Genomic DNA, 19745 nt, shown 5'->3' on the forward strand with positions numbered 1-19745 from the left:
CTTTCACTCAACTTTCTGTTAACATGCTTGGATACAGCACTCTGTGAACAGCCAGCTTCTTTGGCAGTGAATGTTTGTGGCTTACCCTCCTTGTGAAGGGTGTCAATGATTGTCTTCTGGACAACTGTCAGATCAGCAGTCTTCCCCATGTTTGTGTAGCCTAGTGAACCAAACTGAGAGACCATTTTGAAGGCTCAGGAAACATTTTGAGTTGATTAGCTGATTGGCATGTCACCATATTCTAATTTGTTGAGATAGTGAATTGGTGGGTTTTTGTTAAATGTGAGCCAAAATCATCACAATTAAAAGAACCAAAGACTTAAACTACTTCAGTCTGTGTGCATTGAATTTAATACACGAGTTTCACAATTTGAGTTGAATTACTGAAATAAATGAACTTTTTCACGACATTCTAATTTATTGAGATGCATCTGTATGTCACTGTAACCAGGTCAATTCTTTGTTATCTGAGAGCCGCTATGCTCAATTAGTGCTGACTTTGTGAGACTGAAATCGATGGAAGCCGCAGCAGAGTATGTTTTGTTATGTGGACAACAGGCTAATTTCAGTGTGAAATGAAAGCGTGCGAGTCACATCATCTCCAATGTGCGCCCACCCAACTCACTGACCTCAGGAGTATGGTATCACAGTCTTTAACAAGAGACGATTTGTTTGGCTGACAAAAAAGGACACAATAAAGACATGTATGCAACAAAGCAAAACACAACGATCAATCTCAAGCTGTAAGAACAATAAAAACATCATAATGAATAATAAAGAACATCCCTATGGGCCGCGGCAGCATAACAATCAGGGAGCCAACCGGTGGGGGCAGCGGAGACGACTGCATGAAGAATACATGCAGAACACCTCATTACCAAGCACTCAGAGGTATCCAGTGACATGGACCTAAAAATAGTGGATTCTTTTCTGGCCTGTCTGAAAAGGTTGCATTGTACTGTGGCATTCAGAATTTGAGAGATAACATAACTGACTTGAGCTCACTGCGGACAGTCCTTAGGTGACGGTGAATTATTAATAGACAGGAAGTACTAACGGCTATAAGATTTTCATATTCCCAGGACATAGAGGAAGACAGCAGTCTCTGAGCAATCTCACATTGTTAGATTGTTCAATAAAGTAGTCAGTACATTATAGCTCAAACCATTTGAATGCATGTCTGCTGGAATGTTCTGGATTGTTCCATGAAATACCATTTGAGCACTGAAACATTTAAAAAATGAATATGCCTGTTTTGTGTGTAAGTATTTTTTTTTAAGTGTATACCAGAGTTTCAGAAATATGCTATGGTCAGACTCAAGCACGTACATTTTATTAGTTATAATTTGCTTACAGGCAATTGCAAAACAAATGTCAGACTTGTGTTCCTGTTTTGTTGTTTTCCTTCCCATGTGTTCCTTGTTTTTCCTCTTGTATCATTATGCCCTTATTTGGTCCTTCCTGTTTCCTGTTCTCATTATGTTTGGTGCATATTGATGAGTTTCTTGTCATCCCCACGTCATGTCGTGTATTTAAAGCGTTTCCTTTTCTGAGTTAGTTGTCTGGTATTGAATGTTCGTCCTAGTGCTAAGTGTGTGTCTGCCTGCCCTGTGTTACCCAAAGTTGAAGATTAAAGACTGTGCTTTGAGTTACTCCAGTGTCTCCTCGTCTCCTCGTTCCACCACAGTAGCCGTAGTGTGACAATAGCGAAAGTCTGTCTACACTGGATGCGACATTGCAGATCATTTGAACTTTGTGTCAGTACATCATAAATAGAACGAGACAGCAGTTTACTGTTGGGGATTTGTCGTGTGGCGTCGCGCTTTAATAACATTGGAGTTGGTCCCCCTTTGCAGCTACTTGGAAGGCTTTTCACAAGATTCTGGAGTGTTTCTGTGAGAATTTTTTTTTTTTTTGCCCATTCATTGAGTAGAGTATTTCTGTTGTCATGCACTGATGTTGGACGAGAAGGACTGGCTCACAATCTCCGTTCCAGTTCATCTCAAAGGTGTTTGATGGGGATGGGGTCTCTGTGTGGGCCAGTCAAGTTCTTCCACACCAAACTCATCCACCCATGTCTTTATGGAATGTACTCAGGTACAGTCATGCTGGAATAGAAAAGGGCCTTCCTCAAACTGTTCCCACCAAATTGGATGCATAGAATTGTCCAAAATGTCTTGGTATGCTGAAGCATTAAGATTTCCCTTCACTGGAAGTAACCCAACCCCTGAAAAACAGCCCAATACCATTATCCATCCTCAACCAAAGTAGGGGTTTCACGATATACTGGTATTGACGATACCATTTAAAAATGAAATATCGTTATCGTATTAATTAGGGGTGTCGCAATATACTGTGATAACCCTGAACCATACAATTAACAAAGTACACAGCATTATACTCTCACGTGTAATATATGTTTAATTCATTCTCAACTCCGGAGGGTGCCCTCACACTGAAATTCCACAAGCGAGATTCATAGGATTAATGAAACAAATTACTTTGTGGGAAATCCCTTAAATGGATGAAAGCATCCAGCTGTCTCTGTTTAGACTGATTAAATGTGAAGAGAATTAAGACTCCATTGCAACAGTATATGCTTTATCTGTGTTTTCAAGCCATGTCGGGTATTTTTATAAGAATAAAGTATATTTTCAATGCAGCGCTAATCAACATAGTCTTTATCTGTATAGAATACTACGAAATAGTATAGTTTCTGCCTCATTCTGTGATATGAAGCCACATTAGATCACAGTAGGAAATTATTTCAAACGATCAAAAATATGTTGTTGTTCTCATATGTTTTTTGTACCTAAGATGCTGTATTAAGTAGTGATGTATTAAGTATTAAGTAGAAACAAAACTTTTTGAAACATTGAATCAAATGAACCAACTGACCCTTCGCAAAGACCCGCCTTCCTTAGTTACTCTTGCTACGTCCAACAAGCCATAGCATTCTCAGTGAATGGGTGTTGATATTCAATAATCCAACAGAAGTCCAATAAACTGCATCCATCCATTTTTGTAAGTCTTGCCATCTTTTAGAGAGAAACAGCCTGATCAGAATAATTTATAATTGTTAACTTTTAGGTTTTGCCACCTCTTTAAGGGCACCATACATAAATATTTAAACACCATATTTATTATTGTTTTTTTTTATTATTTTATTTTTATTTAAGTTCACATGCACTTATGATATTAGAGTGATAAATGTAAAAAGATTGAACTTTCAGTCAACATGGGCTCAGGAATAGGATTAAACATCCAGTATTTAGAAAACATATAGTAAAACAGAGAATTATAATAAGCAGCATTGTAGTTCAAGTCGAGCATGTTCTGAATCTGAGAAACATATTTTGTCAGACTTAGTATTTGGTGTGCTGTCAGAGTTGACCATGCCTGAATTGTAAATCTTTTTAATCCAACTGTTGACTTCAACAGTGGCCTGGAAAGGTATATAAATTGATTTTATTTGTACTCTTTTCAATATTATGCAGCTGAAATTGGTCACAAATAGGCCTTTACTAGCATTTGTTTGTAAGCAGAAGGTGTCTTCCAAACAGAGACAACAGGCTGCGGTCTGAAATGCTGTCAAAGACCTCTGCGGAATGAGATAAGCAAGTTAGACAACATTCTGGTCATTAACTCCTCTGGAGAGGCGTAAGTGTTTGGAGCCTGTCATTATAGCTCGACTCAGAGACCTACAGATATCATTCTCATGCTGAAAACTGAGACAACTGAGCATATCCACATGACACATGAGTCACAGTCTATGTATTATTTCTATTTCGGAAAATCTGTTGGGTGGTGTTAGAACAGTTAGAACAGTTAGAACGTCTCTAGGTTACGTATGTAACCATGGTTCCCCGAGGGAACGAGACGCTGCGTTGAGTCGCTTTGGGAACGCCCTTGCGTGACCGCGTTCTGAAGCACGTGTCAAATCCGTCCAATGGAGCAGCGAGACGTCACGAGCAGGGTGACGTAAGCACCAGAAAGCATAAAGGCACATCCGGCCGGGCGCAAACCAGCTTCGATGAAGTAGCGCCTGCAGGGATGCAGGGAGTATGGCAAAGAGACGCAGCGTCTCGTTCCCTCGGGAAACCATGGTTACATACGTAACATAGAGACGTTCCCCTTCAGGAACCACAGTAGCCGTAGTGTGACAATAGCGAAAGTCTGTCTACACTGGATGCGACATTGCAGATCATTTGAACTTTGTGTCAGTACATCATAAATAGAACGAGACAGCAGTTTACTGTTGGAGATTTGTCGTGTGGCGTCGCGCTTTAATAACATTGGAGTTGGTCCCCCTTTGCAGCTACTTGGAAGGCTTTTCACAAGATTCTGGAGTGTTTCTGTGAGAATTATTTTTTTTTTGCCCATTCATTGAGTAGAGTATTTCTGTTGTCGTGCACTGATGTTGGACGAGATTTGTCGTGTGGCGTCGCGCTTTAATAACATTGGAGTTGGTCCCCCTTTGCAGCTACTTGGAAGGCTTTTCACAAGATTCTGGAGTGTTTCTGTGAGAATTATTTTTTTTTTGCCCATTCATTGAGTAGAGTATTTCTGTTGTCATGCACTGATGTTGGACGAGAAGGACTGGCTCACAATCTCCGTTCCAGTTCATCTCAAAGGTGTTTGATGGGGATGGGGTCTCTGTGTGGGCCAGTCAAGTTCTTCCACACCAAACTCATCCACCCATGTCTTTATGGAATGTACTCAGGTACAGTCATGCTGGAATAGAAAAGGGCCTTCCTCAAACTGTTCCCACCAAATTGGATGCATAGAATTGTCCAAAATGTCTTGGTATGCTGAAGCATTAAGATTTCCCTTCACTGGAAGTAACCCAACCCCTGAAAAACAGCCCAATACCATTATCCATCCTCAACCAAAGTAGGGGTTTCACGATATACTGGTATTGACGATACCATTTAAAAATGAAATATCGTTATCGTATTAATTAGGGGTGTCGCAATATACTGTGATAACCCTGAACCATACAATTAACAAAGTACACAGCATTATACTCTCACGTGTAATATATGTTTAATTCATTCTCAACTCCGGAGGGTGCCCTCACACTGAAATTCCACAAGCGAGATTCATAGGATTAATGAAACAAATTACTTTGTGGGAAATCCCTTAAATGGATGAAAGCATCCAGCTGTCTCTGTTTAGACTGATTAAATGTGAAGAGAATTAAGACTCCATTGCAACAGTATATGCTTTATCTGTGTTTTCAAGCCATGTCGGGTATTTTTATAAGAATAAAGTATATTTTCAATGCAGCGCTAATCAACATAGTCTTTATCTGTATAGAATACTACGAAATAGTATAGTTTCTGCCTCATTCTGTGATATGAAGCCACATTAGATCACAGTAGGAAATTATTTCAAACGATCAAAAATATGTTGTTGTTCTCATATGTTTTTTGTACCTAAGATGCTGTATTAAGTAGTGATGTATTAAGTATTAAGTAGAAACAAAACTTTTTGAAACATTGAATCAAATGAACCAACTGACCCTTCGCAAAGACCCGCCTTCCTTAGTTACTCTTGCTACGTCCAACAAGCCATAGCATTCTCAGTGAATGGGTGTTGATATTCAATAATCCAACAGAAGTCCAATAAACTGCATCCATCCATTTTTGTAAGTCTTGCCATCTTTTAGAGAGAAACAGCCTGATCAGAATAATTTATAATTGTTAACTTTTAGGTTTTGCCACCTCTTTAAGGGCACCATACATAAATATTTAAACACCATATTTATTATTGTTTTTTTTTATTATTTTATTTTTATTTAAGTTCACATGCACTTATGATATTAGAGTGATAAATGTAAAAAGATTGAACTTTCAGTCAACATGGGCTCAGGAATAGGATTAAACATCCAGTATTTAGAAAACATATAGTAAAACAGAGAATTATAATAAGCAGCATTGTAGTTCAAGTCGAGCATGTTCTGAATCTGAGAAACATATTTTGTCAGACTTAGTATTTGGTGTGCTGTCAGAGTTGACCATGCCTGAATTGTAAATCTTTTTAATCTAACTGTTGACTTCAACAGTGGCCTGGAAAGGTATATAAATTGATTTTATTTGTGCTCTTTTCAATATTATGCAGCTGAAATTGGTCACAAATAGGCCTTTACTAGCATTTGTTTGTAAGCAGAAGGTGTCTTCCAAACAGAGACAACAGGCTGCGGTCTGAAATGCTGTCAAAGACCTCTGCGGAACGAGATAAGCAAGTTAGACAACATTCTGGTCATTAACTCCTCTGGAGAGGCGTAAGTGTTTGGAGCCTGTCATTATAGCTCGACTCAGAGACCTACAGATATCATTCTCATGCTGAAAACTGAGACAACTGAGCATATCCACATGACACATGAGTCACAGTCTATGTATTATTTCTATTTCGGAAAATCTGTTGGGTGGTGTTAGAACAGTTAGAACAGTTAGAACGTCTCTAGGTTACGTATGTAACCATGGTTCCCCGAGGGAACGAGACGCTGCGTTGAGTCGCTTTGGGAACGCCCTTGCGTGACCGCGTTCTGAAGCACGTGTCAAATCCGTCCAATGGAGCAGCGAGACGTCACGAGCAGGGTGACGTAAGCACCAGAAAGCATAAAGGCACATCCGGCCGGGCGCAAACCAGCTTCGATGAAGTAGCGCCTGCAGGGATGCAGGGAGTATGGCAAAGAGACGCAGCGTCTCGTTCCCTCGGGAAACCATGGTTACATACGTAACATAGAGACGTTCCCCTTCAGGAACTTGAGCTGCGTCGAGACGCTTTGGGAACGAGTGTGTGTAGCCAGAATGACTCAAACTTTTAACCAGAAGTCTGAGGACATTGAATATTACTTTCATGCCCTTGACCTTTGACTTTTAGGAAGAGAGTTAATGATGTCATCCTCTTTCTCTTCTCTGAAATTAGCAGCGATGTAAACATAACAATCCCTGAAGCCATAAAAATGCCCAGCATCAAATTAGGCTGTTATATTTAGACTGAAAATGAAACAGGCTATTCCAGGGGAGGTTTTCTTTTAACATATCTACACTGTACTCAACCGATTACCAGTGCATGGGTCGATTAATTTCCTAAATAAATGATAAATGTAATGGATATAAGGGGAATCACTCCCCAGCCTATTACAAGGAGAAGAACTCTCATTTCCATTTCCAAGCCTAAAAGGAAAACAGAATCTGATCTTGTCAAGTGCATAAGCGCATACTTTATTAATGTTTATTCCTCTTGCTTTTAGAGCTTGCTTTTAAATTCAGTTCTGCCAAAAAAGCCAATTCCCTTTGGGAAGACAAGATCACCCTTACCATTTCGTCTCTGTTAAAAAATTCCCCAGTTACGATTAGTGACGAAATGAATGAGTCACGTGCGCCATATAGAAAAGTGCACCGTGTGCCATCAAAACGGATGTCAATGTCACGGGTGAGCAGACAGCATGCCATAAAGTAAAATGATACGTATGCCACAGCAGGTGTTGTGGTAATAAATGGTTTCATCATGAATGGTTCTCTATGAAAGTGTGGAAGAGAAAAATAAATTCTGACATCATGACGAGATGTATATAGACGGCAGACAATATTATATTCAAAAAATAATAATGAAAAAAATACTTTTCATTTCTTTTGTATACTTAATATTCTGCCTAACCTTGAATGTTATTATTTAAACCATTGCTAAATTATGTTGCAGCTGAGGTTAAAGAAATAGTTAACCCAAAAAATATTATCATTATCATTATCATTTCATTCATTCATTCATTCATTCATTCATTCATTCATTCATTCATTCATTCAATGTTGTTTGGATCTCAGTGACTTTCATTGTATGGACAAAAACTGTTTGTTCCACAAAAGAAAAAAAGGCATACAGATTTGGAACAACAAACAACTATTTTAAGTTTTAAAAAGCAATCTTGTAATACAGCTTTTTATATTAAAAGTAGACGTTCATGTCAACACTCTCATAACAATTTTAATAACGTGAAACAAGCTGAATCATCCATATCTCTCCTTAGATCAGCTTGTGGAGGTTAACGCATTTTTTTTATATTTTCCTAAAGCAACCAGGATGAACAATCATATTAATGAGATGGGGAGAATGATTGAATGTAGCCAGTTTTCTTTTCGACACCTTTGTCCAGGGCTTCCTGTGCTCCTGTGACACCTGACACTGAGAACACAGTTAAATCTAGAAAGAGGACAGTGTCTGGAAATACATGAGAAGGATTTGCAGTGCTGTCACCTTTAGACAAGAGTGGTCAGTAGCACAAACAATACTGAACTTAAAAACAAAAAAAGAACAGATGTATGTATTTGCTGATTCTGTCTACTTTAAATTGCAAGTTATAGTTGTTATTGTGAGAGATCGTTGATAACAGGTGTTAGGAGATTTTAAGAAATTTAAAAAACAAAATTAGGATACTGCAGAACTGATAATTAAATTGAGCTCCAGTAGAATATAATTGGTTATAAAATACATTTATATTTAATGTTTTCTTATGAATGGAGTCTTTTATGCTTCCAAGAACTCTCCTCTCCACGTTTTTATTTTAATTTTTTTTACCTAAGAATGAGAGACAAATTATAATATTCATTGTCACTCTTTATTCCAACATTCTAAAAAAAAGAAAAGAAAAAAAACTGCATATCAAAGATTTGCCATTAATTTAAAATTTTTGCATGACAAATGACAAATAAACACCATTTGATCAAAGCACAGAGAATGAGGTATTATGTAACTCCTAGCAGCGCCTCTGTAATGCCTTGATATTAGAGGGGTCATATGATGTTGCTAAAAAGAACATTATTTTGTGTATTTGGTGTGATGAAATGTGTTTATGCGGTTTAAGGTTCAAAAAACACATTATTTTCCACATACTGTACATTATTGTTTCTCCTCTATGCCCCGCCTTTCTGAAACGCGTCGATTTTTACAAAGATCATCGGTCTGAAAAGCGAGGTGTGCTGTGATTGGCCAGCTATCTAGTGCGTTGTGATTGGCCGAATACCTCAAGCGTATGACGGAAATTTTACGCCCCTACCATACTGTCATGCCGTGTCCCGGCCGGACATCGTTTGTCTGGCCCGTTGCATCGTGCCGCGTAACCATAAAACCATGTCTGCATTTGTGATCGGAGAAATGACAAACAAAAAGCACTACTCTACACTGCTCAAAACTCGCGTGTCATGTGTCAGTGGCAAATCCTTTAAATATAAAAAAACGTACTTACAGACTGTGAGTAAGAACAGCCGGCATTGTAGTCTACTTTACCAGGATGAGGAAACAGTCCTCCATAAAATGCGTTGCACACATCTGAATATTTGGGTTGAACTGTTCTGGAACAGTGTTGTAAATACAACTTAACCACTGATTTCTAGTCGTGTCCTCTTTTGGAATGCCAAATAAAGTAGTTTCGCTTTCACAACGAAACACACGGCGGGCTTGAGTGAGCGGAGGCCGGTTTGCGTCAACCACATATGACGACCCCGGGCTGGACTCCGCTTCGTCCATGGTGAAAGCCGATCCGGCGATCCACAGCGCGAAATTGATGTATTTCCTCAGTGACCAGCACGGATCAGCTCCAGGCATGACGAAGCAGATATCGTCCTCTTTTGGAAGACCAAACAAAGTAGTTTCGCTTTCACAACAAAACACACAGCGCCTTCACGACATGGCGGCAGCAGCAACAAGCGAGAATAAAAGTTATGCCTTCTTTCTTTGCGTGAATATTTGGGCGGCGTTATGCAAATCTTCCGACATCGTGAGGTAGACATGTGGGGGCGTGTTCGAACGAGCCGTTTTAGGTAGGTGTGGTTGACTCTTAACTTTTATAAAGAATATCTCTTTGGATTTGAGACTTTAAGAAAGGAAAAATTTTAATCGCATCCTATGACCCTATTAATCGCAAATGAAACCCATTTTCGGGGTGGTATGAAATAATTTTTATAAAGGTTATTTTTCAGTTCTTTATAATCTGTGTCTCAAGCAACCCAATTTGTTATTTGCATAATTAGATAAAGTCGAAATTTGCATTTTAAACAAAGCACTAATTTTAAATATATTATTAATCGCAAACAATGACTTGTCACGTTCATTGATATGTTCGCTCTAGAGGTATTGCTATGGTTACCTCCAGAGTTGGGTATAATGTGTAACACGTTACTGTATCCTAATTACTTTCCCTGATAACAAAGTAATGTAATGTGTTTTTAAATGTATGTGATTACAGTTAGGCCTACTAATGTCAATTAAATTACGTTACTTAAGTTACAAATGCAGTTAAGAAAAAAATATGAAGTAAATGCATTTTTAAATCGTGTTTTGCGCATCAGTATGCCTTTAATCGGATAATGCGATTTTTTTACTATTATGCTACTTTGCCCATCGCCCATTATAGATCAACTAACATATTCTATTAAGGTGCAAAATGCATGAACTTACTCACATTTTAGAAAAAAAATATATACAACATAAGCCTATATCAGTGCTATACGATATACAGTGCTATCGTGGCTGCTGTGTCACATGTCAAGCATGACGCGACGCCCCTGACACTACAATACAAAATTATTTGTCAGATAAATTAAACATGATGAAACATTCATTTGAGTTTAAATTGTTATAGCTTACTTATAGAGAATGCAGTGAAACATGACTTTGTGAACAATGAATGAATGACTGAAATAGCCTACTGAAAGTAGGCTAAGACGAATTTGAAAACGGTGCCCCTTAAGTGGCCCCTGCCTTAACACTGGTTACCTTTTCACGCGAACGCGACTGGTTAGTAACAAGTGAACGTACAGTATTTTTACTTCTACTGTAATTTTTGTCCTTTCACGTGATGCTTCTTGGAGAATCCTAGTGATTCTTTTTAAGAAATTAAATAAATAGATGTTATATTTAATGTGGGCTAGGGATTACCCAAATATCTATTATATCGCTTACATATTTTTATGGTTCTTTGTTTATTTGTTTTGAAGTTATTTAAGCGCCACACGACATTAGCTTACACAATTTGATCTGTATTTGACTCAAACGTCGGTAAACGCGATGCTATTCAGAACCTTTTATGTCCATTAAGCACAACGTTGGTGGAATATTAAGTGCTAGTGACATCGGTAGATATTGTGTATGGTGTTCTAAATAAGACGATAATGCGCCCTGTGCTCTTCAGAGGACACACGTCAAGTGCTGTCCTCCTTTGGAGTGAGCAGGGTATAGTGATGCTCACTTTCGATTAGACCTCACTCCTTATGAAGTCTGTTCAGCGTTGAGCCTGCTGCTGTGCGCACGCGAGAGAGTGAACCTGGATAGGATGAAGACGCGTAGCCCGCGTGGGAACCGCACGGGTTAGTTTGCACCGGCGAACTCCACTCGCGCGTCAGCAAGACTTTTTACAATTATCGTCACATTCTGCTCACTGGACAACATTTAGCCGCACGCGCGCAAAATCCGAACATCTATTTCCCTTATCCGCGCTCAGTGACGCCTCCTCGCTGTCATGTAGGGGCTTCATGTGAACGCAGTAGCCTACTGTTGACCGATGGGACACGAACAGAGGGTCACTCTCGGTGTGAGGAGGCAACGCGAAGAGGATCTGCCGTGTTTTCAAGGAAAAGAAACGGAGCAAATAGTGGCAGCACTCTCGGAAAAGTTCAGCTCCAGCCGCAGGGGTGCAGGTTGAAACGCTTATCATATCTAACAGGAACACTGAGTGTTGCGCGTGACTGATATCGGGTCTGAATAAACCGTTTACACCTGCTTCCGAGGACATTAAGAAATCAAACCGGAGAGAAGATTATTTACCGAGGATATAGTGTACATTTGAATCCCTAAATAATAAGGATATAGCGCCTGTATTAATAATAACTCATCTGGAACTGGGTGAAAATGAGGCAGCGACTCAAATGCGCGCAAAATTCACCCGTTTATTTCCAGTTGTAGGTGCTGCCCTGACCATCCTTGGGGTGCATATCTGTTGTTTTTCAAACAGGTCTGTCACCCGCAACGGAGCATCCAGACAGCTGCATCTGGAGCAAAGGAGCGCTGTGCTGTTTGACGGTTTCTGCTGAAAAACACTGGAGCAATGAGTCGCATCCTCCATCCTCAGGTACGACTATTACCCCATGAAAGCGTATGCAGCTTAACTGTTCAAATGTAAGTTATTTTAACAGAGAAAATAATATAAAAATGCCACAATTCAGTAAAACCCTTTTAATTGCTTAATTGTGAATTACCTTCATGTAGGCCTACCGTGAAAAATTGTAGAAGACAACACATTTTTTTTAAGAAGGGCAACGTATACATTACCTTATAATTTGCTGGAAAAAAAGTGTATGGTAAAATATAGATAAAATCATGTTTTTTGAGAAAGAAACATTCCCAGACCCCATGCGCACACAGCCACAGTTGTTAAGATGTCATTTAAAAAGTTAGATTCTTCTTGTAAGATTCTAGTTATATTAGATTCTTCTTCTGATAATTATGAGCATTGGAGTGTTTTATGTTGCAATTTATGTTGCTTCAGTCATATTTGAAGCATTATTTTAGTATTGTGTGTATTAACCTAATGGTATTTTGTTTGCGTGGGTAACATTGTGCTCTTGTCAGTCTGTTGGTACTGGTGACAGTTACTATAGAGGCTTTTTTATGCTAGTACATCATGTGGCATTCCATTGTATCACTTGTGTTTTGTGTGAGCAAAGCATAGTATCAAAACATTTTAAGGACTCAAGTAGATTGGTATTTTTTGTGTCATTTACATATACATTCATAAAAAAACTTCTGGAAACCAGAGCTGCCAGTGTTTTTTTTTTTTTTAAACAAAGTATTTTTACAGCACACTTTTTAGCCGTTCAAACTTTTCCACAGTAGTTGCGCTGTTTAGGTTTTTTTTTCTCACCAGAAGCATGTTTATTTATTTTATCAAATATTAATTACAGCCTTTTTGCCCTAATTTTTGTTCCTTTTTGATTGTCTTGTTTATATATAGTAGAATAACTCTTGTCATTAAACTATAATTTGACACTGAGATTTTAAGGGAAACGGTGGAGGTAATTAATGACTATCCTTCGACGGGGGAGATCATTGCCAATGTGAGTCAGCAGCGTGTGGGTGTGCTATTGAATTCTGTAGACAGTAAATACAAGCAGGGACAGGACACAATCCCTTGCCAGTCCTCAGCTGAGCCGCAAGGCATTTTAAAAGAATGTCAATTCTAGCTTATAATAGAAGCTTGGCAATGCATCACAGGCATATAGATTCTAAATAATATAAAATGACATCACTGAAAGGTAAAGAAGAAAAGAGCCTTTATTTTTAGCCTTATAAAGGGTGCAGCAAGTTTATTAGTCTCCGCTCTGGACCGTGGCCCAGTTTGGCACCATTACGAAGTAATGTGCTGAAACTCTGACAGTCAAAACATACAAGCTTTCAGCTACCGCTAATATGTGTTTTACCACTTTCTACGCAGCGGATAGTGCTGCGGATTTTTCCCTGAAAATGATTTGAGTGACGATTGATCATATCTGAGCTTTGAAATACTTGAGTGAGTGAAGATTGAGTGAGTGATGAGTTCCCGTGTTATGAAATGTCCCATGTGGCTGGCAGGGGTGCAAAGAAGTAATTAGGATTCCGCACAACTGCTAATCGACTTATATTTTACTCTTTTTCGTTGCCTCAGCACATCAGTGTGGTTGCTGTGATCTCAGAGGAAATTTTGTATTAAAAAATGCAATACTCACGTTTCATTCCTGGCATTTGAAGGCTGACTAACTTTTTGCTAGCTGCTACAGAGGTCAGATCTGAGATGATTGAATTGCTGTGCTGATAATTACGATATAATTGAGGTCAGAAGAAAATTGAGTCATCTGTGAGGAAGAAAAGCTTATGAAAGTTTAATCTTGCCCACTTTAGCCATGAATGACATTGTTATCATTTCGTTCTCCTCCCTCTAGCTCTTTTGATCGCATATTTCCATCATGATGCCACCGGTTGTTTACAAGTCAGATGTTTGCCCTTAATTTACACCTTGGCACACCTAACGGGAGCTCAGAAGGCATCCTTTTTAACCCGTCCTGCAGAAAACAAGGGTCTTTGAGGTCATTTGCTCCACAGGACATGAGTTTGTGTGTGTGTTCATAGCACCCCACAGGAAGAATAATTTCACCTTTACACATGACTCCTTCAGCCTGGTTAAGCACAGGAAGCTTTTGTCAAATTACAGTCGACCCAGTGCAGTTCAATAAGCACACAGGTCTAATGAACTCATCACAGAGATATAAGGGGTGGAAAGGCTTCTTGCTCTCCACAGACCCAACAGCCTTGAGCTAAAGGTTTTAGATACGGACAAACAACATTTTAGATGCATGCAGTGGGCTTATAGGTTTCTCCTCGATATGTCAGAATTTAAATGTCAGAAGCAGAAGAGCCACAGTCTATTTTGTGCTATTTGTCGCAGTTTGGTTTGCTTATTTATTTGCTGTCTCGATTCATTGTAGCAGTTGTGGCTATTTGGCTTTTTTCACACAATAGTGTACATACTGAATGGTGTACATGTCTAATTATAACCAGAGGTGTTCTGTTTTAAAGGAGAAAGGCTGTTTGTCAAGACATGCTTGTGGTCTTTTGAGAAAAGTTGAGTCTGTAGAGCTTGGAACTGCCTTTTTGAGGGTACTGTTGAGGTTTAGGGGTTTTAGGCACTTCCAAATGCATTCAGCACTCACTGTGTCTTAGCAACGGCAGGTACGACCCATTATTTTGCATGACTAATCAAACATGTATTGAGTATAAACACAGGTGAGGATTCCCAGTGAGCAGTGAACAGCCTCTTAAGTACTTAGAATTGAACTTTGCGTTGGGCCACATTGTTCCTTTTGACGATAGGCTCACTTTCTAATTACCAGTCGAGGCGATTATTGTTTAATTTTTTTTATTTATAATGCAATGTAAATGGTGGCTTATTTAGTGCTAAAGACCTGCTAGGTATTTTGCGGCAGAGCTGTGTCTCTTTTAGGAGCTCTTTCAGTGATTGCTCCTCTGCCACATCTTCTTGAAATGTAGCTCATAATAATGACGTTAAGCCATTTGGGAGTTCCTTTTCTGAACATATCCTTTCAAATCCTCTCTACAATTCTCAAACTCTGAAAACGAGCTTGTTGCCAAGATTTTCCGTTTTTGTATGCAACGTTATAGGGCTGCACAATTAATCGAATTGAATGGAATGTACAGACATGTCTGGTTCATAATGAGTCAAGAACCGAGTATGAATGTTTGAAAGTGAGTGAACCAAGGGATTGACTGAAGTTTACCTGTGTTATTATCTAAAATTAATACTCATATACATATTGGTATTGGTATAAATAATTGTTAAAAACAAATTGAGGATGAGAGCAAAAAAAAGCAAAAACAGAACAAACTGTTCAAATGAACTGGATAATGGAATTGAGTCAGAATTTCCATCAGGTTGGGAAATATTGGTTTAAATAGTTTAACATTGGGAAAGGAATGACTTCATGGTGGCTTCTCTCACCAAGAAAGACATAACAGATTTAATGTTATGCGCTGGCAAATCAACCTCACTTAAATACTTGGTTTTATCCCCCACAGACTGTCACAGTCAATTTTAAAAGCATATTGAGGGTTATCATAAATCACTTAAATTAATACTGTGCTTTATCTAATGAGGCAATTAGGGAAGCATTGGAAGCTTTTGGGCATTTTAAAAGCTGGACGGCTCACACAAAATGCATTTGTTCTTTAAACTCACTTAGTTAGTGTAGGCATAGAGCACAGACGGTCTGCCTGAAGTAGAGATATGGCAAAGGAAAAAGTGAGAATGAAAGTGTGTGTAAAGAGTGCCAAGTCTTGCACAAAAGCTGTAATACATGATAGTGAACATACTCTGATGAAGCGGTCGGTGCATGATTTCAGAGATGGGCTTTTGATGAGGGAACAGGAAGTACACTTTTGTTAAAGGCTGAATGGCAAGTACTCTGTAACAGCTGAGCGTACGGCATAGATTTTGCATGAGTCATTTAAAATATCTGTGTTTAAAGCAAAGAAGGAGTATAGATAAACCAGAGGTGGAGCTGGCAACCTGGGAGTGCTTAAACTGACTTTGCTTTTCAATTTGTTCTGTTCTCTGAGGTACACTTATAATGTTATCAAGATTTTTAACATCAAATAACATCATAATTCAGAAGTAATAGGCTATTTTCAGACCTGTTTTGACCCCCCTCATCGGAACGCTCTGTTTGAACAGGCGTGGTGGATTGTAGACTTGGAAGTAAATGCCCACTGCTATGATTGGCTAGCAGTTGTGTATGTTGGACAGCCTACATCCTTCACAGATGAACGCTGCTGTGATTTAGGTTAAAAATGCATAAATACTCATACTCAGATACTCAGAACATATCAAAAGATCTGTAATAACAGACAAAGCAATAGTGACCACCTAATAAAAACGTTGACTCAAAATTTTGTGGTGCGACATTACTGTCGGATTACTGTCGGAATCTTTCTGAAAATCTTTGTTTTAGAAAAACTCATGCAGCAGCGATAACTAGTTCTCTGTAATTTAATGTCAAGGTAAGAAAATACAAATTACACTACATATGTGTATGTGTGTGTGTATATATATATATATATATATATTTATTTAGATATAATTAAACTAATAATTAAACTTGTTGCATAAGTTTAAAGGGGTCATCGGATGCCCATTTTCCACAAGTTATTGATTCTTTAGGGTCTTAATGAGAATTCTGTAACATAGTTTGGTTAAAATGTCTTAATGGTAGTGTAAAAAACACCTTTTTTACCCTGTCAAAAACAGCTCTTTTCAGAGCAAGCCGTTTTGTAGCATTTTCCTTAGCTGGATCACGAATGATTCGCACGAACATAGACACATTTATGTAGATCGGGGGGCACATTCCCTTCAGAAACAAACATAATCCACTGCGTCTTCAGAGGCTCAGATGTCGGGAGTAAACGACGACTCCTATGTTCATTATTACATCCAACAACAGAACACCTCAATCGCTTAGGAGTCATTCTTGTCTACATCTGCTCCAGCGGTGAAACAATAGCAGACTGATGACAGCTCACTCAGGGCGGGTCTAAGATAAGAAGCCAGTCCAGTCTGTGCTGAAACGCTACTGTCAATCAAACTATCGTGGGAGGGGCCTGTTTTTGTGACGTCACACAGACAGGCATCTGAGATCGGCTCGATTTAAGAAAGGGGTAAAGATTTTAGTAGATTAAAAAATAAAAACACTGGGTGGATTTTTATCATTATAGGGTGGTTGTGTACACACACTGCCAACACACATTTCAGTTCAAACAACTTGTAAAAGAGCATGTAACATCCTATGACTCATTTAAGACCTTAAAAATGTCCAAAGATTCCAAACCTTTTTGAGTGACTTTTTTGAAAAATTAAATATTAGCTGGTGCATGAAGATGATTCAGAAATATGATAGGTTCAAGGTATTATTGCCATGTCTGGATGATTTCATTAATGGAACGAATTGTACCCTGATTTCCCATTAGTAATCATAAAACACGTCCCTGAATTAGTTTTAGCCATTTGTACAAAACCAAAAATGACACATTGGTATGAAGTGGAAACTGCCATGCATTTTCACTGTGACTTGGCAACCCCAACATGTTTAAATTTGAACGTTTTTTTTTTGCCAGACTTGCCTCCTCATTTTAGATGGGCATGACGTTCTGTGCAGTCATGCGACATGTGCTACAGAGAGTGGTGGGATTCTCTCGCAGCTTGCCACCGTTTTACATGAGTAAGAAAGATATTCTGTTCGCTGAGTCAGTAATCACTCTGCCTTCTTTGTCCAAGATCCTCATCCTTTTTTAAATTAAATGAGTGAATTAACTCAATTAGCCTGTCAGTGTTGGCTTTTTACAAGCAGCTGGTACCTGGCAGCTGTTGCATAAGAAAAGACAAAACCTCATTCATCCCTTTCCAATCGATTTTCTCTTTACATCTGACATTTTTCACAACTTGTGTCTCACTTAAAACGGAACACATTTACATGAGAGAGGCTTGCAGTGGGATCCCAGAAGGCATTTCTTCCTTCGTATTGGTTGATCGCAATGCTGCAACATTAGGAAAGGGACTGATGTCCTTGTTTGCTTCTATTTTTTACTTTATTGGTGGGAAATGTATTCTCTCAGCAGATTAGACATGCAAATTAGCAAGAGCCGTTTGTTTTGAAACTACTAAATTAGATCTCTGTTGAAAGCATATTTTGCTTTTGCATTCTTTTGTTCTTTCTATTCTGTGAATATAATTTCTGTTGGAAGATATATAAATGTGATCTGTTTAACTGTGTCAAATCCAAGATTTCATCATGAAAAAGTACAATATTAGCATTAGCAAAGCCTTTCATCAAATCTTCCTCCCCCTTCCCTTGTGTTTAGCATTGCATCTATTTCCTGTCATTCATTTTTTTATTTCAGTTTTCAGTTTTATTGGCAAGAATAAAAGTTACACACATCAGTTTAGCTACGAGCAACAAAGAACAGTGCAAAATAAATGATGAAGCATTGAAAGGCACAATATAATAAAGTTTATTATCATTATTTAGTTATAGTTATAGTAAAATATATTGCTATTCTGTCATGCTTTTTTTCAGCATTTCTTGCCTTGCATTTTGATTTCTTTCTCTTGTAGTGGTTCGTTATTCTGGAATTTTAAAATGTATTTATTATTTTTTTTGCCATGATTAATTAGATAATTTTTGCATGTTATTTTTGTTATAATTAATTGCACTAAATGAATGTGTTAAATTGACAGCATTAATTAAAAGTAAAGTATAAGTATTAATTCATCACACTAGTGAATAATCATTACAGCAGAAAGCTAGAAGATCAGATATTAATAAGATAATTATTAAGATATATATTTTTTGTCCCTGAGATGCGTGACAGCAAGTCAAGTCTAAGTGTACCGAGTATCTAACAGTCTTTGTGTTCGTCTAATAGATGGGGTATTTTAAGCATGTCTTTCTCAATTGTTCGTGCATTTTGAACAAGCAATATGGTATATTTTCATATACTGCAGGTTGTACAGTACCTTTTACACAACTACAAATGTACTTTACTCTATAAATATGGACCAGTGTTTATAATTCAGAACTGCCAGTAAGTTCAAAAGCATCGATTACCTTTAAAATTATGTAAACAAATTTGAAGTAAAAGGAAGTTACAGGAAGTTTCATGCCCTTCATCAAATAATTTGAACTGGAGACGTCATAATTGAGCAAAAAAATATAAAAATAAAGAACACTAGTAAAAAATTGCATTGCAGACTCTTTATTGAGTCTTTAGTTCACGCCGTAACTTTTCTTTGTTTTAAACTATTCAGAATCTGTAAACCTTGTGTTTATTTGTGGGTTTAAATTGGATTTTGAATCCCAGATTTTCAATGTGTTCATTGTATGTCCCAATGGAATATAGTCTATAGCAACATCCTCTCTTCCAAGCATACTTGAGCAGCGTGTTTATTTGTGTGAGCATGTTTCCTGTGTTTAAAAATGCTTACGTGTTAGTAACGGTCATATTCACATGCATTCACACAGACTTTCACCCATATGCAAATTATGTTGGGGCAATAGAAAACACCCCTATTTATCCTTGAGCAAATGTAACTCACATACTGTATATTCTCTCTCTCTCTCTCTCTCTCTCTCTCTCTCTCTCTC

General features: G+C 38.2%; 1 protein-coding gene across 1 annotated transcript in view; it reads left to right on the top strand.

The window, feature by feature from the left end:
* Positions 1-11284: 11284 nt before the first annotated feature.
* The window catches only part of LOC107582912 (corticotropin-releasing factor receptor 1-like), a 112427-nt gene continuing 103966 nt past the window's right edge, over positions 11285-19745 (top strand). The window contains exon 1 of the mRNA XM_016268939.1: positions 11285-12130. Within this exon, the coding sequence (XP_016124425.1) occupies positions 12107-12130 (24 nt within the window). The 5' untranslated portion in view covers positions 11285-12106. The remainder of the gene's footprint in view (positions 12131-19745) is intronic.

The sequence above is a fragment of the Sinocyclocheilus grahami genome, unplaced genomic scaffold, assembly GCF_001515645.1.
Source record: "Sinocyclocheilus grahami isolate Dianchi unplaced genomic scaffold, SAMN03320097.WGS_v1.1 scaffold48.1, whole genome shotgun sequence".
In the NCBI taxonomy this organism is placed as follows: domain Eukaryota; kingdom Metazoa; phylum Chordata; class Actinopteri; order Cypriniformes; family Cyprinidae; genus Sinocyclocheilus; species Sinocyclocheilus grahami.